At 39.3% G+C, this 26,741-nt stretch overlaps 1 protein-coding gene across 10 annotated transcripts in view; it reads right to left on the bottom strand.

Annotated features, from left to right (window-relative positions):
- birc6 (baculoviral IAP repeat containing 6) overlaps positions 1 to 26,741 on the bottom strand; it is a 134,677-nt gene that overhangs the window by 49,015 nt on the left and 58,921 nt on the right. For 7 of the 10 annotated variants that reach the window (XM_023296605.3, XM_035942151.2, XM_035942145.2 and 4 more), the window contains exons 56-64: positions 23,625 to 23,754; positions 19,898 to 20,029; positions 19,461 to 19,622; positions 18,797 to 18,970; positions 12,378 to 12,601; positions 10,902 to 11,235; positions 10,012 to 10,229; positions 6,434 to 6,598; positions 4,458 to 4,629 (exon numbers count right to left, since the gene is read on the bottom strand). In XM_023296605.3, the coding sequence (XP_023152373.2) occupies positions 4,458 to 4,629; positions 6,434 to 6,598; positions 10,012 to 10,229; positions 10,902 to 11,235; positions 12,378 to 12,601; positions 18,797 to 18,970; positions 19,461 to 19,622; positions 19,898 to 20,029; positions 23,625 to 23,754 (1,711 nt within the window). The remainder of the gene's footprint in view (positions 1 to 4,457; positions 4,630 to 6,433; positions 6,599 to 10,011; positions 10,230 to 10,901; positions 11,236 to 12,377; positions 12,602 to 18,796; positions 18,971 to 19,460; positions 19,623 to 19,897; positions 20,030 to 23,624; positions 23,755 to 26,741) is intronic. The other 3 variants (XM_023296620.3, XM_023296637.3, XM_023296628.3) reach the window with 1 other exon arrangement.

Here is a 26,741-nt window from a genome sequence, read left to right as displayed (position 1 = left end):
CACACACACACACACCCCTACGCCAATGTTAATTATAGTTTGGAATATTTTTGTGCAAAAAGCTCTGCTTACTGATGCCGACTTTTACCAGATCTTTGTGCTATTTGAGAGGAATTAAACTATTTCAAGAGGTTTTGCAAACTCGATCAATATGGACTACAGACAATAAGCATACATTCTATTTTACGTACCTATTAACACAAATGCACATTTTACTTGGAAGTCCAGTACCAAAGACACTAGGGGAGACATAGGGTGATCAAATTGCCTGTTACAATGTCAACTACATTTAGGTTTCTATCAAGGCGTCTGTGGAGGCTCCAATCCTAAATGTATGTATGGTAAACTAGCAATGCATTATTTATAAGCGCTTCCTGTAAATTAGCCCCAGCTAAAACACCATCTGGAACACCAAGGATGTGAGAATAATAGTTCATATTTAGGGCTCATTATTTCTGGTTCTAATAGACAAAAAAAAAAATCTGAAAATGTAATAATTAACTGTCTGTTTAAAATCCTGATCTTCATTTTTGTTTTCTTGAACTGTGGCTGATGTGTTATATAATTTTTCTGCTTACAGGAAACTGTGCTGTGGAGTATCTTCTGAAGTACTGAAGACACAAACCCAGTGACATAAAGTGTATTTCTGTGCAAACATGCTAAATTGATTTTCTGAACTGTTTAGTCAGTATATGTTTAATCTCTACAATACACAGTGTGCTTTGTGTTTTGGACTATCATGAGACAAAAGCTGAATATTTTAAGATGAAGTAAGTGCTCCATCTCTCACACTAATTAACGATATATGTGAGAGTAAAGCATCCTGTATGTCTGTGGCCTTAGTAGTTCATCAAGTCAGTTTTAACAGTGAATCAGATTAGTAATCAAAAAAACAATGCATCAGTGATCAGATTCATTCTTAATATAAAATAGTGATTAGTGGAACTCTAAACAAACATAGATGCTTTACTTTGCAGAACAAACATCAATTGGTATTCAAGAAAGGCTTTTTCACAATGTTTACTCTGAATAATGAACAGGACATAGTGGTCAGTCCTAACCTAATTCCAAGAGCAGGTTTGCTCAAAACAAAATGCCAACACTGCCAACGTGTTGCCTCATAGCACAGGTATTATGTATAAATACGGTCTGGTCTATGGATTGAAGAAATTGCATGTCATCTTCCACAACGTAGTACTGACTCCACAAGCTTGGACAAAGCTTCAGTAACTACTTGACGGAAAATTATACAAAACAGAGAAAGGACAGCAAAATTTGATTTGTGAATACTTTGTGAGACAATGACTATTTGGAAATTTTGTTAGAAAAAAAATCTGAACAATGAATCAATAAAAAAAATCAGTGTATTTAATTTTCTATTCACTGACTAATCAGTACTACTTGAACAATATGATAAATTATGTTAACCTACAGTTGGAACTCACAAAGTGTATACTTGCTGTTAAAAATCAGAGATAAACTATGATGTTGTTTTATGGACACTTTAATCAGTGATTTTTAGTTTAGTTTTAGTCTGTTAGTGCATTATTATGTATTATACATCACTTGCTGTATTGACTAGACTGAATTACAAATACTGCATGGGGGGTATGTCTGAATGTAGGCACGAGGAACATTATCAGAAAAGTGACCAACGTCTGATCGACAGAAAACCATTACTTTAATGGACTGATGAAGCCAGCAATGTCCCATATCTGAGAGGGGCTTGTGCTTAAAGCAAGGACAACATGATGGTAAAGACTGACATACTGTACATACTGAAACAAGTGAAGATGATGCCACGCAGACAGATTTGAAGAAGCACAAGCTCAGTTAGGTGAGACTTTCCTGAAAGTTGTTCATCTTCTGTCTTGCTATGCAATAAACAGAGCAGAGACAATATCTTGAGAGAACAGGAGGTCTCTTGAGTGTCCTAGCTGTTCATTACAGGTATCTCTTGTTGACATTTAGACCGCTTAGACCTCCTGTGCAGCTAGCTCTCATATAGAAGGGTCTCAGGGCCCCTAGCTCCCATTTGACTTGATGCACCGCTGCTTCAATTAGTAATGTGCAATGGCTAGTTAGCACAGTACATTGTTATTATACTGGTAATAAATACATAGATTTTAAAAGGCAAATGTGCCATTGTAAACATTATACTTCAACAGAACATATGGTGAAACCTAATCAAACAATGAGCAGTCAACTCATAAAATTTCACACACCCACATATGCATGTAAGTGTCAGGGGTATTTAACAGATCATCAGGAGCAATTACAACACTCGCAATGCTTTTTATCAGCTGTTATTAAATTATGAGTCTAGAGGCGCATTAACACACGCCACATACATGCATAGAGATACTCCTGCAAAGAAAAACACCCAGCAGCATTAGGCACAAAGAGGTGGCACACACACAGCTAAAACTGGCTCTGAGCTGATAAGCTACGGCACACAATGCAAACAGGGATGCAGAACCACTGATGATACAATCTTTATGTTTCTCACTGCATGAGATCTGCTCTATCCAAACTCAACACGAAAACAGGCCTGATCAAACAAAATGTAAGCAGCTGGAACCGTGTCTGGTTCTCTGGGTAATGGCTGCACTGGGATTTCATTGCTGATTCATCACAGCCGTCGCTGCTCTGTGGTGAAAGCCAGGAAATCTCTATGTTTGAGGCTTCTTTTTTTATGAAGGAAACTTTCATTTATTATTATTATTATTATTATTATTATTATTATTATTATTATTATTATTATTATTATTATTAATAATAATAATAATAATAATAATAATAATAATAATAATCTAAACTAAGTGAATAGCACTTCAAAGTATTATACAGTCTAATGCTATAACATCAAAACTACTGCTAATCACCCTTTAGAAACTTGATAGGACAGCTGCATTGGATTGTGTACACATTACAGGATATTTTGTACATTCAAGGGCAGCACTACATTTTCTTGGCGAGAAACTCATAGCTGCTGTTGCAATGAAAACAAATAATTAAGTTCCTGTGCAAATTATTTATTTGGACATTATTCAGAGTTAGTTATAGACATAACTGTTACAGGTTGTGTGTTAATGAGTTAGCATGTTTGTATGTAAATTTATATGACTACTGTAATTGGTTGGTTACTATATGGAAGAGAAACAGACAGAAAGTGACCCTACAAATGTTTTTTTTCTAAAAAAGATAGAAGTTTCAGCCATTTAGATTCAACACAAGACTCAAGGTCTGCTTTTTAGAAAAAATAAAAATATTTATTCCCAGTATCATGTTAGATTGTATTGGCTTGGCCATATGGCTCAGTCTTCCTACAAATACACTAAAGAACTGTTTTCCATTTGTTACTTTTCTCACTCTGTGGTTTAAGTGTAAAAATGGTCATCAAGCGTGGCACAAGTGAAGAAAACTGCTTGAAGCCTGACTGCAGCCAGGCTACAAAGGGTCAGTCCAGCACTAATAACCAGCAAGTCCCTCGAGGAACCCAGACAGGATATAAGCAATGGACTGACCTGACCTGAACGGTGCTGCAGCCTGCCACGTATGAACAGTTCTGCTGAAGGCTCATTGCTCACCCAGAAGTCTGACTGAAAAGCAGACTGAAGTGACAGGGATTACCTGAGAGTGTGCACAATATAACGGGTTTCAGCTGCACCAAACCTATTACACCTACACAGCATTTAATGCAGCATTACACTATACCAGTGTTATATTATACTGCACCAAAGGAGACGGGCTCTTATCAAACCCACAAGGAGAAACCCCTATATCCCTCTGAAGAAACATTTTAATCCACTTTGATCCAATTTGCTGAACATTAATTACAAGAATACTAAGACATGAGAAGAACTAATCAAGGCAAAAGAACCAGGCCTTTCATTCTTGAGTATGAAAACAACATTTTGAGTGGATGGTGCCTCTGACAAGCCTGGACTCATTAAACTTATACCACTGGGACTTCTGTGAGATTTAATGGTAAGACATAACACCAGCTCAGTTTCAATCCAAGTATCTGCAGCTCCATCTGCTGTTTCATTTAGCACAAGTACACCATCACCAGCCCACACCCATATTCACAACACACAGGAACACACACACAGACAACCTCCCCTTCAGAACTAGATGGTAGTTACACTGCAATAACTTTAGCCTGCAGTTAGCTGAGATGAAAGACTGCAGTCATCCAAACCCACTATCTAGGCAACAAAGGCCACCACTGGGCTGCACTTCACATCATGAGTCAGAATCCACCGACAAAAAGAAGAAAATCTGACAAACAGCAGCGGATCAAGTCATCTGAACAAAGGACGAACCACAGGAAATGATTTACAAACACTGGTATGTACACGCTACTTTCCCTTTCTCTGCCTTGCTATATGTCACAAGGCTACATCATTTCCTTCGTGTGTCATATTCTTCATTGATAAAGACATGGGGCCTACCTGAGTCATTGCGAAGGTAGGAGGACATGGCGGGGATGAGGCAGGACTGGCTTAGTAGCTCCTGCAGCACTGCTGGCAATGCTGAGCTGTTGTGGGTTCTGCTGTCTGTGGAAGAGGCGTCACCACTGTGACAGCTGCTGGAGCCCCCTGGGTTAATGTAGCTTGCCAAGACCTGGAGACCAAAAAAAAGATGTAGACATCAGAGGATGTACTAATAAAACTTGTCCACTTCTCTTAAAAAGACACAAGTACATGCTCCGTGCGAACTGCTCTGGAGGAGGGCCAAACTGAATGATCCTGTCCCTTGACCACATGATGTCTTCAAGTACAGTCGTAAACAAACATACACTTGTAAAGACCATGTATATCGTGGCAGTGTGGAGTTTCCAATAACTCTACTACCATTAGTTTTTTTATGATGGAGTGATTTGAACAAATGCACAAAAACAATAATGCACTTTGGTTCTTTCAGTGATTTATTACGTGTCTTGTGGTTTAAAAAAAAAAAAAATACATACAATTGTAAATTTTGGTTGAATGCCCCTTGGCCATTTTCACCTCAATGAAGTGCTTTTGGTAGCCGTCCACAAGCTCCTGGAAAGCTTCTTGGTGCATCTATGAACACTGATTCTTAATGTTGTTTGAGTCTGAATTTTGGAAAAGCCAGTCTTAGTTGACTCTTGACCATCCTGACCAATTGTCTCAGCAGCAGGTGATAGCTTACATTTTCTTCCTGACTGACAGTGACACAACTGTGCCATGCACTTTATATTTACATTTCTGCACAGATGATTTTGAGAACTGACGCATCTCTGAAATGGCTCCAAGTGACTTTGTTGACTTGTTCAAATCAATGATTTACTTTTTCAGATCTTTTCTGAGCCCCTCAGATTTTTCAACTGTAGTGTTTCAAAATGGGCCCTATTTAAATTGTCTCACAGAAGTCAGCAGCTGCAGTCAAGTGTAGTCACTCATAAGAAGGTAAGAGGATATGGCACTGGGAAAACTTGAGCTGCTGTGTGTATATACAGAAGACCTATAGTAAGTATATGAAAGAAACAAAATGTATGATTGTTTTTTGTGATTCCTTTAATCTAATTGTGTGAATATATACAACTATGGCAACAGCTGTAGTCACATTAAAAATGCAAATATAGAACAAAATGTCACTAAGAAAATGTGACTGAAGCAACAACAAAAGGGTTCAAATTCAACAAAAAATAAAACACATTTTTGTTAAAAGACTAAACAAAACCAATATTAGCTGCCGGAATTATCACTTGGGTGAACCTTAAACCTCCAGCACATCATCACGGTTCCTGTTGTATGGAAAATCAATGTTGCTCAGGGCTTGGATCATGGTCAAAGTCATAAGAAAAGCAACATAAGTTAATAAGTTTGCTTAAGCTGCCCGTCTTCTGCAAAATACTCAAAACTTCTTTATGTATGGCAGAGAAGCATATAGCAGGGCACTAAAATGTTCTATACATACAAAACAGGACAAAACCAAATATCTGGCATATGATTTTTAATGTATATTATTCTGTTAGGGATGTCCGAAGCTGATTCCAAAAATTGGGATCGAGGCTAATGAAGATACGAAGATACATATGAAGATACATGCCATTACGAATCTTAACTGATTCGTAATGGCATGAACCAAAGCCACGTTTTTTGTTTACATCCGCTGTCAAACTGGTGTCGTAAAAGGAGAGCATAATTTGCAGAAGTATGCTAGGGATGCAAAAACTGGGCAATTTTCTTTATAATCTGCTGCATTATCTATTAACAGTTGAATGAACTGCAAAAGCAGGCCTCTTACAAATGCCACAGGAATGCTGTCCTAGTCAATCCCAGCTGCTCTCAAAAACATGAGACCATGCTGATATGTGTTTAACGGAGGCAGACTTTCTAATGCCAGCGTATTTCTAAAACGTTGGGTTAGAAATGATGAGATGTTGATTAGGGTAAGTCACCTGAAGGAGACATGTGACATGCTCCTCTTCCAGCCGTTGTTTGGTGAGAGCTTGCTCTACGTCCCAGCCTGACGCTGTAGATCCAGTACCAAAACCAGTTCCTTTAGCCCAGTACAGCTGCTGCTCTTCACTGGTCCCGCCGCCATGACAACTGGAAATCTGTGGCTGCCAACACATACACAATTACCTTCAATACATGCAAGTTATATCATTTATACAAATGATATTTCCATGTTAACTGCTGGGCTGCACAGTGGTCAGTGGTTAGCACCTTCGCCTTGCAGTCAGAAGATCCCTGGTGGGATCTTTCTGCATGGAGTTTGCATGTTCTCCCTGAGCATTTGTGGGATTTCTCCGGCTTCCTCCCAGGTTAATGAGGTCAACTGATAATTCTAAATTGTTCATGGGTGTGAATGTGAGTGTGAATCTTTGTCTCTATATGTAGCCCTGTGATAGACTGTTGATTGTTGTGTCCCCTGCCTTCACCCTAAAGTTATGAGTCCACACAATCCGTCAATTTCTCACATTCCATTCATTACGTCTCTGTGAAACGCACCACATTGCATGTCGGTTGCGTTGCGGTGCAGTTCGAGCTGCGCTGCGACACGTTGCCTCAAAGGTTATTTGCATAAAGCAGTTTCATTTCTACTTTATGCAATTGAGGTGCAGGGAGCAGAGGTCTGATGCATCGCGAAACTTTCGTTAAACGTGAACTAAAACAATGACAGATTCAATAACTGCACAGCCTTTTTCTCACTTCAAATGCTTTCAGAAATACTTTTTGCAGAACTGTTTTCATAAAACATAAAAAGAGAAAGTTTGCGACCGAGCCACTATGTTGGTCCAATGTATCTACCATCTATTGAACTGAAGATCCGATGGGTTGTCATGTGACCACCTAGTGACCCACTAGAGCACGCCCACCAAGCGGGCGATATTCAGATGCGGTGTGTTTCAATACGAAAAAAAAATCGGCCCTGTGGACACGTAGCTGTAAGCCGTAAGTCAGCTGGGACAGACTCCAGCCCCCCAGCGACCCTAATGAGGATTAAGCAGTGTATAGATAATAGATGGATGGATGCACGGATGTTAACTGCACATTTTTTCCCTTGAATAATGATAGCTGAAATTCGGCACTGAACATTATCTCTGTTTTATCATGGCATTAAGTCAGTGGTTCTGTGAAAACATGAATATGCGAGGCTGTGTTATTTTATCTGATTCCATTTTGTTGTTTTTCACAGTAAAGATCAGGGATGTCAAACTCATTTTGGTCCAAGTGCCACATAAAGCCCAATATCATCTCCAGTGGGCCCCACCAGTAAAATCACAGCATAATAACCTATAAATAACCACAATTCCAACTTTCCCCCTTTGTTTTAGTTGAAAAAAAAAGCACATTCTGAAAATGTTCACATTTAATGAAGTATCTTTTTACAAAACATTATGAACCTGAAATTTCTTAAGGAAAACAAGTTCAATTTCAACAGTAGCCTATTATTCCTCAGTTCATCATTTACACATCAATTGTAACTGCCAGATCACAGTTTATCTACAAAAACACAAAACATTCAGTCACAGGTATCTGGAACTGAACAGTCTAGTATTTTACGTCATGATCAAAACAACTTGTCATGGTCTAGAAATTATTTTAAATTTAAAGTTTTACAAATTTACATTTTGCAGTTAATGTTGTTGTAATTTGTATCCTTTGTAGAGTCGTCCCGCGGGCCGAAATGGACCATCTGGTGGGCCGGTTTTGGTCCGTGGGCCGTATGTTTGACATCGCTGGTAAAAATAATCGGAGTAGATGAGCCGAGTACGTGACGTGATCAAGTACGCTGGTGTTCTGACTGCACATTGACGATGCGTTCTCCCGTTCTCGGGAGTCTGTACTTCCGAGTCCAAACGGCCAGCGCATATACAGTCTATGGGCCAGCGCGATTTCAGTATTGTTGTACGCTGCCAAAAACAGGTCGATGTTAAAACAATAGTTCAGCTAATTGGTTCCGTGTTGACGGACCTGTTCCTCCCAGTCACCCGCGCCCCCCCAGGAGGGCGCGCCCCACTATTTGAGAAACACTGCATTAAGTGTATAAATTACCAATATTGTCCTTAAAAGGTCAAAGCATGCTCTGAATAAGCACAGGGAGTAAAAACATGGAATCTTATGAGTCAATATATATGAAAATCAACAATAACACCAAAGGTAAGAGTGGATATTTTCTGAGATGCACATGTCTCTTTTTCATATTCAATATAGTGGGTGTCTATCTTATCTCGCACCTGTTTTCACATCTCAGCACATAGATGGAAGGGGCTCACGGACAGCCACCGTCAGAGTGACAAGTCTTTGACTCACATTCTAGTAATCGGCCCCATGATCTGTGTTTTCATTTTCTTTATCAAGTCGGAGGCTTGTAAAAAGGTGTAAGGCATGATGTAGGACATCAATATTAGACATGAACCTGTGATCACTCCCAAACTAAATATATCTAACTCATTAATGCTCTAAACCCCAAAGCTGTTTGAAAGACAATTTATTTTCTATTGAAAAAACAATAACTTTTTTCATTGAAGGAAACTGTAAAAGTTTGCATGTTCTCCCTGTGCATGTGTGGGTTTTCTCCGGGTACTCCGGCTTCCTCCCACAGTCCAAAAATATGCTGAGGTTAATTGATTATTCTAAATTGCCCGTAGGTGTGAATGTGTGAGTGCTTGTTTGTCTATATATGTAGCCCTGTGACAGACTGGCGACCTGTCTAGGGTGTCCCCTGCCTTCGCCCGAGTCAGCTGGGATAGACTCCAGCCCCCCCCCCGCGACCCTAGTGAGGATTAAGCGGTGTATAGATAATGGATGGATGGAAACTGTAAAAATAAGCAGAAATGTATAATTTATAATGATGGTCCTTGAACTACTCGTGTGTAGCTTGAAGTTTCATTGGAAAAAACATTCAACTCTCACTTTATCAGGATATTTCATCCAAATCATTTATTCTCCGTGACTCCTTTAAAACCAAGAGGCCATTACTCCCTCAGCTGCCACAAACAGTAATGCAACAAAAATTCTTGGCCCTTCTAACAGAGGGGACAGGGATGCAAACAAATGAAAAAAATGAGCAGGAAATTGAAATTATTAGTATGTGAAATTATCGTCCATTGTAATGATTTATCGTACTGTCACTTTGTTGTTGGTTGTGCTGTTTCCACAGAGATGCAGGGCTTTATAGTTTGGTGAAAATTGACTCTACAGGGAGGAAAAATGTGACAGAAGCAAAAAATGAAAGTGCTTGGGGTTCAGAGGGTTAAAGCTCTATGATGCTATTAAAGGTCTGCTATAGTTGTTTAGTAAAATAAGCTGGGCAACACATCAAAAGTATTCAAAACGTAGCGTGGAATATCTAAACATCTCAGAAATACAGGTCGTACAGGTCTGCATCTCTACGGAAATATTTTAACTTTAAAGGGATAGCTGAGGGTTCCAAAAGTATCACAGAGTGGGTTTGTGCATGTGTGTGTGTGTTTGTGTGTGTGTGTGTGTGTGTGTGTGTGTGTGTGTGTGTGTGTGTGTGTGTTACCTCTGAGACACTGGTGCTGGCGTTGGGGTTGCGAGGCGCATGGTGGCTAAGAGCTGACAAACAGGCCAGGATGAGGTGGATAGCGCCGATCTCCAGAGCCATGCGGCGTAGCAGTACGCCGTCATCAGTGGTCAGAGGAGTGCTGCTGAACAACGCTCGCAGGACATGGAATGGCAGCGTGGGCAACACGTTGGCTGATGGAGACTGCAGAATATGACCTACGAGAATGTCAAAGCAGACATTTAAATCACGAAACCACAAGCATTTTGCACAGTTTCGGGTTTAAGAGGCATTTGTTTGATTTTCTTTTGAAAAATGACTGGTGTAAAAGTACGGGACTAAATAAAAGAGACAAAATGCCACTCTGCCATTGCATTAAGCTAAAAAAATTATTGAAAAAAATATAATAAAATGTAAATTTATACAACTTTTTCAGCACTAACAAACAACATTATTCTACAAATGGCTTCAGAGGGCGTAATTGACAATTACAAATGACAACTTTCGGACGATGGTTCACAGCATTAGGTAAGTCATGAAAAAGAAAATCAGTAAGTGTGTATGCCTACTTAATGAATTGAATAAATCTTAGATCATTAAAAAGCGATGCTATTTGTACATAACTTTAAGGAAACATGGCAAAGATACATTAGCACCCATCTGGAATTGCTAGAAACTGAAAAGCAAACTCAGTATCTCAGTCAAAGCTTCAGATAATGAGCAGAAACAGGGGCTTTTGCACAGTTAAAATGTAACTGAAAGTCTGAAACAAAAAAACAAAAAAAACAGGGTGAAGAACTGTGTGAACATGCATGTTACTCAAAAATGGAGGCTTCATACTTCTGTAGTGAGCTTAGTGAACATTAGACATAAAGTGCTTCCACACTTACTGCCCTCTCCATCGTCTGTGACACCCAGCACCAGGCGCAGCAGACACTGGGCGTGCTTCCTCTCCTTCAGCAGCACCTCAGCATACCCTGGCAGTCGCAAGAACAGTCCAAAAGCCGCCAGCGAGTGGGCAGGGATGGGCGACATGGTCTGCACTGAGGATGATGAGGACGAGGATGACTGTGACTGCTGCTTGTTGATGGGTGGTGGCTCAGCAGCGATGGACTCCGGCGCCTCGTATACAAGCTCACCCGACTGCTCAATGGTCACCCACTCAAACTGGTCGCTGTCCTTGGGCTTCTCTTGTGTGGCAGAGGGCACCACTGGGGCGCTGACCTGTCAATGACCATACGGGAGAACAGAGGTTCAGCAAAGGTGAGAGATGTGAAGTACAAGACAATGCTGACAGGTGAAATTAAAAGTGCAGGAATTCTGCAGAGTCACGATGTGGCAAAGTTCAGCCTAAAGGCTCGGGGACACTGCTGGCTTCTATACACACAGTAAATGAAATACACAAAACTATTCATAGAACTAGTAAAAACTCTTCATTTAATCAAAGAGAAAGCCATTTGGCAACCTTTCGAGACATTTTAGCATACAATATGAGAGCAAAACAACAAATTTCATTCTTGACACTGTAATGAGCAAAATCAAGGACTATAATTAAATTGTGTGAAGTTTTTAACCATACTACACGGTCTTCAATGACACATGGAGTTGATCAGTAATTAAGGAGACTGCTCTGATCGAGTTAGCAGTTAACATTTTATCCATGACACTCTTTTCACTCTGTGTAGGTTTAAAAAAAGATGATACAGCTGAAAATGGGAATGTAGCCAACAATGCTTCCATTAGCCATTATTCTGTCAAATATTTTCTTGTTAAACTAATTGTTCATTTGGCTTGTACAATATCGATAAAGAAGGAAAAGATACTAATGGATCTGCTCATCTATCTCCATGACAACTGAACAAAGTGCAGAAAAGCTGAAAAAAGCAAAAAACGTAAGTATTTCATGATCAACCTTAAAAAAAGCACTCTTTAAATTTCGTGTCAGTTTGAACACATTTGAAAAAATAAGTGTGTGAGCTGCACTTTAAATAACAGTGTCCATTTCCTGTTATTTATGAAATGCTAATTTGGAGCAGACAAAATAAAAACAAGAACATATTAAGTCATAAAAACATTGGATGGGCCAAACTATTAAAACTAATAGAGAAAATATATGGCATAATACAAGCATTTCTTTCTATTGATTTACAAATGATTCTTCAATAAAGAACAAATTGAACTAATGAGAAAACGTTCTACTAGCTACACCCAATGTTGTTTTGTTTCTGACAGGTTGAAGGGTCCGCTGTTTGACAAACTGATTTGTGCATTCCTGTAAGACTTATAAGAACCTCTGCCAAACGCATGTTGACATACCTTTGGTTACATTGACTGCACATTCATGTCTATGATTGGCTGATACTCACCTGCTGAATGACATCAGGGTAGAGCATGGGCAGCCTCTCAGCAATAAGCGCCAGGCCACCCATGCCGGCAAAGACCTGTAGCGGTGACTGGATGGGACTGGTCTCCAGCAGGGACTCATCAGTGGCAGCATCTAGACATTCTTCACTGGGAGTCATTGGTTCGTCCTCGGAACAGCTGTTCAGCATATCACAGTGATCCACTGCAAGAATAGCAAAGAGAGGACCTATTGTATGTTCATGCACTGTCTGGCATCTGGAACAATTGTAAGCATAATTGTTTGTCATATTTGTCAGCATTCACCTTCTACTGTAAGTACGTTTGCCATGTATACACTGTATTGTCACCTAAGGTAATTTCTTTTATTTCTATCTATGATGAATAGGGTAAGTACTAACATCTAATATGTAAAATAATATGTTCTGTAGTTTGACCATGCAGTTTTCATTCCCATTTTTGGGTTACTGCAGGGTTCCTCAAGGTAAATTTAAGCCTTTAAGGGTCTTTTAATACAACATAGTGCTCAAAGTATTAAAGCATGATGGAAACCAGTAGGATAAAGTTTGAAGTTTAACAGCTCTAATGTGCCGCTGACAGAAATAAGCAGCTGCAGTAATGTGCTGCATATTAACACACGTTTACCAGTTTTCGACCAGCATTCCTGTCTTGCATCATTTGCAGTAGCAGTGCTTTGTACCATCATATTTTTTGATATTCCTGCAAGTCAGACACCTTTGGTGCATTTTGTGCAGAAGTGGAGTCCCATGATGCATCAAATACCTCCCTTTCATGTGAACATTTCACTGCATTTTCTTCATGCACATCATATGAGTAAATGTCTGTATTTAAATAGGTGTAGCTATTAAATGACAGTAATGCTGTATTTTAACTGAATTAGATTTTATTTAATCTAATTTTCTAATCTGAAATTTTCAGGGGTCGTTTATGTCACACATTGGTTAATGTATATGTGGTGCAGGCTGCACTCTCAGTATTTAATACCCACACCTCGGACATTTCATACCACGACTGTCCCAGAATTTTAACTGTCATGTCAATGGTTTTACAAAGTTGCCCTCCTTCTGTGGCAGCATCTCTTTTAATGGCAATTCTTAATCATGTTTTACATTTATTACATGTTTAATACTGAACTGAAGCTTGATTTTAAAAAACATATCACACATCAAATCACATTCGCAATATCTGTCAGAATAAAAGTGCAATTACACATTTCCCCTAAACTGTTCTGTCCTATTTTGAGCTTCCCCTGTATTTCTTGTTCATTTTTCATACAACTAAACAAGAAAAGAGAGGGAGACGAAGAAGTCAACAGCTTCCAATCACCACAGACTGCATCACTGGCCCTTCATTTGTCAACAGATTGTAATGTTTGCAGCTGAGGGTGCCCAATCCTCAGATGATAATGCACTGTGCTAATGCCCTTGTTTACATTTGGAACATGACGGCGCTGAAGACAAAGTAAGATGAGAGAAATGACACAAAAGGTGAAAGGCAAAAAACACACATCCGCCCTACAGCACAGACACCATACTGTTAAACGGCCAATTTATGATTACATAAAGCTCTGGTTGATTGATAGGTCATCTTCCAAAAAGCCACTCATCATCTCAAAGGAGAAAATTACCGATGATTCACTGCTCTTTGCATGTCTATCAGGGGATTTTTTTTTTCTACATCACACACTCTTCTTGGTGATGAATTAAAAAGTCACTGGGACTCTTAATAAAAGGGTTTCTAGATTAACGTGTCTGAACTTCAAAAACAGGATTTGAGAATGCACCTTTTTCAGTTAGGTGAGGACAAGAAGGTCATTCAACAATTTCCCTGAGGAATAATTAAGCAGCACTTCCACTGTAAGGTCTTCTTCTTTCAAATGCAAGGAAAACCACAGAGGTTACTTACTGAATACTTCAGCTTTTCTTTAGAAGGATTTCTGCACAGACAACAGTGACTTCCTTCTGACATTCCTTGACTTATTTAAGAGTTCAGTGTGCTTCTGAAAAACTACAATATATGACATAAACACGTATATATGAGTTTGTACCTGTCTTGAAACGCCACACTGGAAGTTGAAGGGAAAAGTATGTAATTAGAGCGCAAGAATTTTCCAAATGGAAACATGAAAGAAGTTGTGCGTTTCCTTCGCACAAGAAAAATCCCTACATTGGGTCAGCATGGTTGATGGGTTTTCTGTGTCAGAAAGCTATAAAAATTAACAGATGCTAACAGCTATGTTTGCATTTAAAAGCAGCACAAATTTTAACAGAATGGCAATAGTCCTATCAGAGTTACACACTGGTATGTGAGCCCATGTGGGTACACAGGAGAAATGTAAATGCAATCTGTCTTTCCACTTACTGAAAGCCTGAGCAGTGAATTTAAAGTAAATGTCTCATCATTAGGGGTCAACACTATTACCCTTCATTTATCAGCCAGAGAAAGGTTTTCAGGGACAGAGAGATGAATCTGAACAAGTTTTGAGGCCATTTCTCAGGGAATGACAGTGTAGTTATACGTAGCATATGCCAGACATGACATAAGTGTTAGAGTCCTTTCTAAAACAACTGCAACAGTTTCACAAAACATATTCAGCATATGGGGTATCCACTACCAAAATAAATCTCTGATGAAAAGCCTGGATATGGGTGAGATTCCACTGGGTAACTAATCTATGTTTTTTGTTAGTCTTCCCGTGCTGCTGGGTGTCTAATCTCTACAGCTCAAATAATGAGGCTATCTGACTTCTGCAGCCACAGAGAGGAAGGATATATTGGTTAAATAAAGATAATGACAGACCCCATCAAGTGGTTAGTGCCTGGGCAGTGGGCACATTTAAGAACGGGGGAGTTTATTCATGTTCATTGGATGGGAAGTGGCGGGTCAATTCCTGCTCATTTTAGGAATGTCAAGGCTGAAAAATACCAAGACGCTGCAAAGCTGGTTCCCTGCAGCCTGGAAAGAAGCAAGCTACATAAAGTATCTATAAAACTAAGCCTAAATGTCATCTTCTTTCCTAAACAGCAATAAGTACAGCAGGGGAAGTTGAGACGCCCTGTACCTATGAAAATAATTGAGCCCTACTGTTGAGTGTTTACAGTGGGCTTCTTTTACTCATCAAAAAACAAGAAAAACAAGAAAAGCACTCAGAGAGTGCAGTACTCTGCCAAGGCTGCTCAGTCGCTGTATCATTTCCGATGGATAAGTCCCGGTAAGTCCGCAGCGGTGGATATGTAGTAGGATCGCAATCATGTGATCGTCAGCAGGCAGCTGACGTAGCGTTCACTTGTTGTCATAGTTACAGTGATGCCATGCCATTATCTGGCAATGATAGAAATCTTTAACAAATCCATGGATCCAGACTATAAACCGCATCACAGCCAAAATCTAATTAGGTAGTCCTTACGTAATTTCTGACTTGGCCTGATAATTTCCTTCAAAACCGTTGTTCTGATTTTGAGTAATACTGCGCACAGACAGACTAACAGACGGAAGGACAAACATAAGCCGATTGTCACATAACTCTGGCGCATTCCTTGGCGGAGTAATAAGACACTTTCCTCGAGGATTATGAATGGTCAAACCAACAGAAGATTTCTCAGCATCTGGTCAAAAAAGATTCAAGTTCAAGAGTATGGTAGAATAAAGATTAATCATGCAGCACAGTGAGGCAAACTAAAAAACTGATTATAAAGTGGATTCAAATGCTGGACACTATGGCTAAATAACAAGTCATTGTCAGTCATTGTGTTCCTTTTTACGAGAATATGATAACAAAAATGTTGCATTTATGTAAAATAAGGTGAGGAAGTATCTGCATGTAAACTGTGCTGGTCAGAAAGTTGAAACACAGTGAAAAAATGGGAGGCAAAAAGAATTTTAAAACTGGAACTCTATTTAGACTCATTGGGGTTATTTGTATGGCAAGGATTGAGACTTGCTGGGCTCCCTGCTGCTTTATTTGTTGAAAAACATGCTTGCCTTGTGGGAAGAACATTGTCAGACAATGTCTATCAGCTCACCAGAGACTGGTGGAATTTATGATGGCAAGAGAAAAAGACTTTTCAGTTAGATGTTTTTATACCTTAATTTTGCATCCATCACATATACCATAGCAAAAATAAGCAGCACAGAGCATTTTTCCATACACCACTGTAAATGTGTCAAAATAAAAGATAGCCTAAAGGATAGCATGCCCACACTATCCTAGTGGTTTGACTCAATGTGCGAGTCCACGGGTATTTATCTTTTCTTAGGCTTTCCCTAACACAAGACAGTAAATATCATAGTATACAAGCAGCAAATTATGATTGACTGGGGACCAATGTATGGTCTGTTTCTGGACAAAGTCAGGACAGAATATTTTATGACTCTATAATAGCCTTATCTAAATGACCATCACATTAGACAGAAGTACTGTGTAGTCTGGCATTAGTGTTCTAGCAAAAGTAGTGATATCAAAAACATTTTGTTACCAAAGATGGCTCAATATTCAGAGCACACACTCTCTGGTCTGCTCTTAAAATTACGTCTTACACTAGTACGATCAGAATGAGACAACACAGCAACAGACATTGAAGGCACTGCAAGGGTTTCTCATTCTGGTACAGACTCGCTGGTAATTTTTTACAGGGACATTAAAATAAATGTACAGTAGTACAGTCATTACTGTTAGCTCTTCTGCTATCGCAAGGCAATTTATGTTGTACATACCAGCAATAGGTCCACTGAGATAAAGTACAAAATTTTTGAATAAAAAAAGCTAAATAAATTATACAAACTAAAATGTGGCGATAATGAATTCATTTTTGGGTTAGTGCATTACCCAACCATTTATCAGAACAGTCATCGAAGCCAGTGAGACTTGAGTTTTAAAATGGAAAATATGGATTTTGAATAGGACATGGCGAAAGGACAAAATGTACCTGAGCATTTCTGCCCATTCAACAGTACATAATCAAAACAGGACATCAAACTAGAAAATTAATTTGACCTAGTCCTGACCCTTGAGTCTGCAGAATCAAATAGCTAAATATAACCAGTCCTACAGTCACCACTTCATGGACCAGCAGTGTTGTCTTATGGCTTGGGGATGTCAGCAGTTTTATCACAGCTGTCCTGACTAACTGTCCTTCAGTAACACTGTTCATTTTATTATCTGATTCAAGAAAGTCACAGCAAACTGAAAATAATTAAACTAGAAATGTACTTTCTTGAGCCAAAATAAAGCACAAAATTCAGCAGTGTCCCAGCTTTAAAATTATGCTTCTATCATGCTGCACTAAACCCTCAAAATCCCAATGCAATGCAGCTCAAGAAGCAGCCCAGGTGATGTAAGCTGAGCCCTAACCAAAGTCCAACTCCATTAAATCTTGGCCCAGGAGGACAGCAATAACCACTTGACCTCCACCCTCCACACGATCTTCAGTAAAACAGGGCCTAAAAATCAACATCATTCATTACCTTCTAGTCAGACGGTTTTACATGGGACAAAGAGAAGAGATACTCAGTACATTTATTTTGTTTGCGACCACTATTGTTAGACACAGGAGTAACATTGGCTCAACATAGGCTCAAACAAACATCAGTCTGTAGGCCTTTTTGTTTCAGAACTACTGAGAACATGAGAAGTTTTTAGTTTGTCGTTCGTCAGTTCGTGGTGTGATGTGAATGCAAAGTGGGACTAACACATGACGTGATGAAATTCAAGAACAGACTCTTAGATTTACACAAAAAATGAGATGAATGTGGAATTTATGTACATTATGAGGCCATCTCCTTGTAATCTGACAAACCAATGCTAAGTCAAGGTCCAGTTAGAGGATAGGCTGAAACTCCAGATTAACTTTGGATTATTTTTTCTGGGGCTTTAAAACATATCAGTACCCCATAATAGGTGGATTATGAGTTTAGCTATTACAAACAAGTTGAAGATTTTTTAGAACTAAAATGGTCTTACAACATATGTGTGATTCTGACTGCCTGCAAGTAGGTGGTTCCTCACCAAAACGCATGAAATGTTGCAGCTACCAATTGCATAACGCTCTATAATGTCACAATAAAAAGCACCTCAGTTCCATTCTGTTTCATTAGTTTGTTTATAATTGTGACATATGAGGCCCAGGTGTGGTCTTGATAAGACAGTAGTTATAATCCTCTATTTCTGTCAGATCTTTGCGTCAGCACAGCTACAACTTCATAACGATAACTGGAATAACACTGATGATGTCCAGTCAATGAGTTACCTGTCAGTGAATATGAGTTCATACAGACGCCTCTTGGTTCACTTCTACAAAATCAGTGTGAATGGACCAGATTTTCTACATTTTCCAGAGTTTAACCAATTTTTTTGTTCACAAAATCATAGAGGACTCAGGAATTGTTGTGCTGTGTATTTTATTACCTTTCTCCGTGCGTAGTCTCTTAAAGGAATCTGTCTTTGAAAGGCCGGGGTCAGAGATGACCTTAGACCCCAGTTTAACTGTTAGGTTGATGGACTGGTAGCCCTGTGGCAGCTTGCGGTCGTACAGAAGCGTCAGTAGCTGGGCAAGGGTCATCTCAGACGGGAGGGGCTGACCTAGAAGGGTGACAGGGCAAATGCAACAAAAATCTAAACATCTGCAACATGCAATAACATTGTTCAAAATTGTGGTGAAAACTGCAGTTATTTTGTCTTTCTGCTTTAATCCATACACTGCTAACACATACCCCAAACACTGAATAGCAACTTCCAAGTGCACCAACTAAGTGTATTATTTTGATGATGCCTGAACTGAACTAACACAAATACCCAATCAATTAAACAGAGCACTTATTTATAATATTATAAATAAAAGATAAATAAAATCCAATTTCTCTGCTGCTCCTTATATTTTTTTTTCTTATCAACTCAACAAAACATATTTCAACATGTTTCTGGCTCTTCTCTCCTTCCTCAGCAATCATGCCAGCTAACCTCACAGCTGCTACCAAACTGATACCAATGAATCTGAGGGAGGCTGGTTGGCCACTGCATTCACACAACAAACTAAGCCTCTAACTAAGTGAGTCACGTGTACATCTGGTACCTGGAAGCAACTTGTGGTAGAGGTGGAAGACAGGCACACTGATGGTTTTGGCTGAGGGGTCCACACCAGATGAAGCAGTCAACTTGTCGCTCATGACACGACCCCTCCTTGAGGGAGGCCGGGGAGGAGTTGAAAGAGCCCGCTTGGATTGGGACTTTAAGCCTGATGGCAGAAATGTACAACATGGAACTGTCAAGATCCAGTTCATTTCATCTACAGAAATACAGGTTCATATTTGGTTTTCATCAAAGTAGTGACTTTTTTACTCGAATTTAGTCACAGCTTACTCACTACAATACTAGCGCCTCTTGTGTGTTAGTAAACGATTGACACAAAGTATGATTGTGGGAGTAAAAAGGGGGCAGTGGCCAACAGAAGTTGGCTAATTAGTCGATGTGTCACTGGATAAGAGCTGTGTATGGAACAGATCCAAATACCCGAGGCCACAACAACACTGTAGTTGTCCTGAAATCCGCTGTCTGCTTTCATCTTCTCCTTCTCCTCATGATTCTTCTTCTCTTTGTCCTCCTTCTGCTCATTGATCAGCTTGGCTGTAATGCTGGGTGTGTCTGTATGGACAAATGGAAGAAAATATGAAATCAAATGACTAATATGGTCTTTTAGTCACACTTTTTGGAACATTTATTTTAAATTGGTAAAAGTTAGTATTGACAAGTTTTAAAAAGCAGATATTTTTCATTAAAAATCTGCACAGCAGCACAAGTACAGGCAGTAGATGATATGTCTGACAGACACAGCCCCATAACAGCAAGAGCGTATCAGGCTTACTATCAGCCGTTCAAGGTCCCAAGAGGTGAGCCATTCATCATGCACATAGCTGGCTAAAAGCTAACAGGTAACACTGCAGCTCACAGTGTCAGCGCTGCACTGCTGACCTTGATAGCAAGAAAATGCCCAGCGAATTATACCACAAGGGCGCATAGCTGAACTACACAGAGCTGAGTGCTGAGATACATCCTGTTAATATTTAGACTGTAATTAAAACTGCAGCTCTTATGGTTGAAAAAACCTTTCCAGTTCTTAATCAATCACTCCATGACTAGAATTAGGTTAGGGTGACCCTGTGTCCTTTATCTTTTTACAAAACAAGTGAAATTTGAAAAGTTGTTTGTCAGGGAGAGTTTGGTACATAAAGCGGGCAATGTCATGTGAAAAAATAAGGATTTGCATGAAATTGCGGGAAAATGTCTTTGTGTGTCTTTGAAGCAGGGCCTACAGATAAAGTTAATATAGTCAAACATATTACTCATTAAATAGACACTGTGGTCATTTTTTTTAATATAATTTAACAAAAATTCACCATATGGAGAAAGTAATCTGATGTGCTTATGTGAACACCACATTAGCAATAAATTTCTTCTAATAATCATTGTGAAAACTGCTTGATATCTATAGTATGTATAGTCATCATCAGTCAAGTAAATGCAACTCTGGTGGAAAAACATTGTACATGTTGATTTCAAGTTGTTTTGTTTTTTGAAAAAATAATCAAATAAACTGAACCTTCAAATAAACGATTGAGCTCAAAGGCAGACTGAGAACCAAAGTAAATCATCAAGCACTAGTAGAACTGTGCTCAGTGATGGGCTGGGACATGTGAGTGGCTTGATGTTTGCTGTGCAGAAATCGTGTCACAAGACATTAACTTCAGACTGGTGTTTAAAATTTAAAGACACAACCAAAGGGGATAAAAAGCTTGAATGGTGAGATGAATACAAGAAGCAGTTTTCCTCTGTTTAACACTGTGTGACTTTGTGCAGGAGACTGAACTACACACTCACCAGCTGTGTGGCAACGCAATACTGATGAATTTCGAGGTGAGGCTTCAAAAACGATGTTCGACAGTAATTGACTGTGACTACCGCTGCGGTCGCACACATTTTTACAGCCTGCACAGAAAGATTTAGACATTCCCCTGATACAACCTGTGAATATTTTTCTAGTGCACCAGTTTATTTAATATGTCACTTGCGTACATTTACACCATTTCCACACCAAGCCAGCCATCATTTCCCTTCTGAAAACTGAGCTTTAGCAAAACCGCCTCCAGAACGTGTAAAGCTAAAAACATCAGGGAGGTGTTGCTTTGTGTATGGTGAAAACCATTGCTTTGTAGAATTGCTGATAAAGAAGTCGGCTCAAAAGCTATGACAAGAACCACCAAAAAGAGCGGAAAGAAAAATGAGTAAGACACTTCAAATTTAAAGTGACATGGCTGACAGCATCATATGCAACTGCAAAACTACTGAAATAGCAGCAAATCTTCGTGAGGATGGAAGAAAGCGCAACATTTCGCCAAGGTGAGTGACACGTTTTGAATACAGCTTAGCAAAAAAAACTGTATCCCAGCCAAAGACCAGCAGAAAAACTGGAACCTAAGTATCAGTCCAGACTACTGAAAGTACAAGCAAGGCTTTCATGGCCAGAAACCTTACTGCTCTCCACGTACAACTGAAAATCTCAATGGCTCTTGAGCAACTGTACGTATCTAATAGTTACTACACCTCATGCAATTTACAGTTCACGAGCTAACTATGCAAATGAACATTCCCTGGAACCCAGAGTCTACAGAACAACTCAGTCTGCTGATTTATATTTCTTAAGAATGATCAGATAAAGAGGACGCAGACCGATTTTGTAAAGAGCCACATTAATGGAGAGATGATGATCATTACCATCTGCATCAGTTACAGTAACATCTGTGCAAACGCTGATGCTTTTTGACTGCTTTAACTTCACAGTTCAAAAAGAATGTAATTGTGGATGTAACTAATGGCTAAAATTCAGAGTACCAAAGCACAGTAGGGAGAACATTACAGCAGGCATGGAATGAATACTGGGGAAAGGAAGTTTGCGTTAACTGACAATCCCATCAGGAGCAGATAAAACCAGGCAGGCTTTTGATCAGATTTACTTACAACCAGGAAATTAGAAAGGGAAAGGGCTGTCTCAATTACAGTATACACCTCTTTTCAAGAAAGACATAGTTATCACTTGAGTGACTGTAAGCATATTAGAACGCTGTAATCTGTGCACTGATACGCTTCTTTCTCTATCTAATAAAAGGTTCACATCTGCACATAACCCTGCTCAGTACAGGGGGTCCTCGGTTTACGACGTCATCGACCTACAGTGTTTTGTCATTACGTTGGAACTGGTTACAGGACAGTCCTCAGTTTAGCATATGGCGTTTTGTCGTTAATTTGGAACTAGTTGCGTGAAACTAGTTGACGAACGGCGCGGACGAATGCCTCGTCACGCATAAGATGGCTTTGCATACATTCGCTGGTTGTACGCCACCTTGGATTGTGCTACATTTGCTAACTTTTAGCCCTTCATTATCGCTCCCAAGCATAAGTCAGACTCTTCTGATGACAGTGCTTTGAAAAAAAGGAAAGCCTTCTCCATGCAAATGAAATTAGATACAATAAAACCCTCAGAACAGGGTGACACACCGACGAACATCGGCCAAGTTGTAAAAACTGTGCAACATATTGTAGCGACTCTGTGATAAATGAGTGAGACTTCATCTCATTCTCTGGTTGTTTATTGAACCTTCACACAGGCTACTATGGGCTGTAGCCAATGCCAAATAACTAAAAATAATCTATAACTTAGCTCCAGAATTAGCCACTGTTCCCAGCTCTCTCTCGCTCAACACACACACCGGCACAGAACAACACAAATACACACACTGACATTGACACATACAAACAGGCACAGCACGGAGCAACGCAAACACACACTACTGCTGACCCTCAGCCAATCAGAGGTGAGCTAACTAAACATGTCACGTTCACTGACATTACGTAAATCTCGACCTGAACAATAAACACTGAAACCTCAACAACGATTTCGGTCTGTTCCAATATTCTGTTATCTTCTTGTAAAATGACTCATACATGCATGAAAGTCATTGGTGTTCATGACTTTTCCTAAGAAGCGATCAATATAGTGATGCACATAACGGCTTTGTTTATATTTTCGTCGGAATTCTGACTTATGGCGAAAACCGACTTACGTACATCAGTAGGAACAGAACTCCGACGCAAGGTAAGGACCCTCTGTACACAGATAATGACTAATGTTGCATATATTAGCAGATTGTATTTGGAAGTTTAGTTTTTTTGACGTGAAACATACCAGACACCCGGTCCAAGACTTCAGCCAGTGTGGTGGAGATTGGCAGATGGAGGGTGCGGAACTTGTGGCCTGCTCCATACATGGGATGCTGGATCATGTGGCTGGTGGCATTGATGCGTCCTTTGTATAACTGAGAGGTAAAAGAAAAACATAAAGCTTTGTGTTAGCATGTTACAAAAAAAAGTGATGATTAGCTTAACTACAGTAAATTTCAGTAACTGAAAAGTATATGGGGCCCGCATATTGTTTCTATGAGGCTTCTAGATAAGGCAACAGTCAAATATCCATGATTTTTTTAGAGGTTCAGATAGTTCCTGAATTTTTGTCATGTGACTGATGGTTGCAGGTGAGTCCCTCATGGCTTCTCAGTTCCGCACACAGTTGCAGAATTTTTTTCTTTTTTAAAGGATCTGGTTGATTAATCATTTCACTGAATTTCTAGGAAAGACATGTAGACTAAAGGCACAGTTTCTGGTTACGATATATGCTGTAATTTTGCAGATTTTTAAAAATATAACATGACTTTTATAGGGCTCAGAAGGTTATTTTCAGACTTTTCTCTGAACCAATGCACATGAGAAGTCAAAACATACTTGAGTATTACAACAAACAGACACCAGCATCATATATTTCCAGAGGCAGTTAGCCATCTGGGTCAAGGAGTCTTCAGTAAAGTAAACAAACTGTATTTCTTTCACTATCTGGAGTTTTTAGCACACACCAAACACCTGTACTGTTGTGTACACTGTACAGAGCTTGGTTCTGGAGAACAGTTCAAAAATATTCTCTAAAGGTTTGTCCTCTGGTGAACATGAGCATACTTAGTAAAGCAATGAGGTGAGAGTTTGATATGTTTGAGCTTCAGTGCAAACTTATAACTTGCAAGTAGCCAGAATTAAAAGGAGCCATCCTTTCAACAGCACAGTAAATATCTATATATGATGTCATAGCAGCTGAAATATGTTGTCTGGACCAACTAAACAACCTTGTCCCCTGCAGTTCCCTTTGCAAGAAAGGAGAGCCTATAATACTGAGAACAATGAAACCACTAGAATGCTGAAATAGCTTGGTTTGGGTTATTAAAACCAATTTCTCTACACCTTGCCCCTAGACACACCTACGCAGATGCACACTCTTAAAATAGCTTTTCTAATAACCAATCATTGAGCTGTGTAAAATATAGAGCATAAAAATGTCACTGAGGACATATAATACCAGGCATGAATCAGTCTCAGGAGATCGGAAAAGGAGGCTTCTCCTTCATATTGCTGCACTGCTCTCTTGTGGTCATAGCTAAATACTACATTAATCATTTATGCATGGCATTGTGAGCTCATTTCAGTTTTAACAGCATGACGAGGATTGTTTTTCATTAATATTATCATGACAGCCATGTATGCTGTCACCTGCAGAGAATATCGTCTGCTTGGACATCTGCTTGCTTTCTATTTAGCTTTCCTAGAGTAAAAGATGCAAAGTAAAAATACTCTATTATAAGCAAGTGTTGTGAAATTAATCATCTTCAGTGAAAGTACAGTGCGTAAAGCACAAAAAATACTCATTCTGCTGGAAAAAAATGCCCACTTGTGTAATATTAAACATATTTTAGCATTTGATTATTATTAGTGAGAAGCTTGATTCTGAGCTACTTTATCAGCGTTACAGAATGTTTGTGAGCCTAAACTATAACAAAATAACATAACGCTAACATAATATTTGATAACCTGCTCGTTTGTTTTGTTTTTGGTATTTATAGCTGTCAATTAAATGTAATGGAATAAAAATATACAACGTCTGCTTCTGAACTGTAGCAGGGTAGAATTATAAGGGTAAGTAGCATAATGTGAAGTGACGTGACGTAACAATGTGCAGTACCTAATAATATTTAACTTGGTAAACCTTCCATACTAACCTTTTAGCCTATGATAATTCAATCAGAAAAGTAATGGAGTTCTGCACCTTTTTGTACCCCCATTTTCAGGATTTAGAATATCTACGCTTTAAGCTGAGATTTTAGCCAATCACAGGGCTTTTCTCCCAGAACTGTTGAGACAGTACAGTGTTTCTGCTAGGATTTTTTTTCAGCAGTGGTGGCGTAAACAAATGACACTTGACTGCAGATTTTACTTGTACATCCGATTTACTGAATGGCCAGTTGAAAATAGCTTTTTAAAGGCTTAATGTTTAAAAAAAAAAAAAAAAAAACTAAAAAAATATTTAAACAAGCTCATTTGAAAATGCAGTCAGCAGTTACATCATGGCGCAGATATTAGCTTAACGCTATCAGTTAGTTTACGCACGTTAGTGACACTGAGTTGGCACCGGGACCAATAAACTGAAGCTACCGATATGTTACGTAACGTTAGCTGGACATCAATATTTTGCTAATGTCTGTTTAACTTGTAAAATCTATTATGAGTTATCTTAAGCTAATAACTTTTCTTCGGTAAATCGCTGCCCTATTTTCCAAGACGACACTCCTCTGACTCTCTGACCTGGTGCCTCGGTGCTGGCATACAGTCTATGAGTGCTGGATGGACGTGACGTCACTTTCAAGGCCGCACTCTCGCAAATAATTAACGTCATATTAACCTGATGTATCAAAGAGTAGATACTGAGCAAGACAGTTATCTGTAGTGTACCTTGGTACTCGCGAGCATATATAGTACCTGACACGGTGCAGCATTCTGCTATGAAGGTGGAGACACGTGGCGGTGGTGTATTTGTGACATTAAAAAAAAAAAAAAAAAAAAAAAAAAAAAAGAAATTTGAAGGAGCAGCAGCTAGGATTTAGGAATGGCGGGCCGCTGCTCCTGAATGAATGTAGAGGATACACTGCAGTAGAAATCGTGACAAACTCTCCAGTTAAATGTGACGGTGTCATGAGTTAAACAGAGGCCTCTTTCAGGCATGAGACATGGAACATTGCTGGCTTCATTAGAAGTGATGGCAATGTAGTCATTTAGATATAGGTCACACTTCTGATAATGTTGCTCACAGCTGCATTCAGACATAGACACCACAGTGCTGGAGAGCACAGCTGCATGCATGTGATACTTGTCATTCACACGAGTCTCGTCAATACGCCAAATGATGTATAATACATAAGATCACACT

This window comes from Amphiprion ocellaris, chromosome 16, assembly GCF_022539595.1.
Source record: "Amphiprion ocellaris isolate individual 3 ecotype Okinawa chromosome 16, ASM2253959v1, whole genome shotgun sequence".
NCBI classification, from domain to species: domain Eukaryota; kingdom Metazoa; phylum Chordata; class Actinopteri; family Pomacentridae; genus Amphiprion; species Amphiprion ocellaris.
This window is presented reverse-complemented; position numbering and strand designations above follow the sequence as displayed.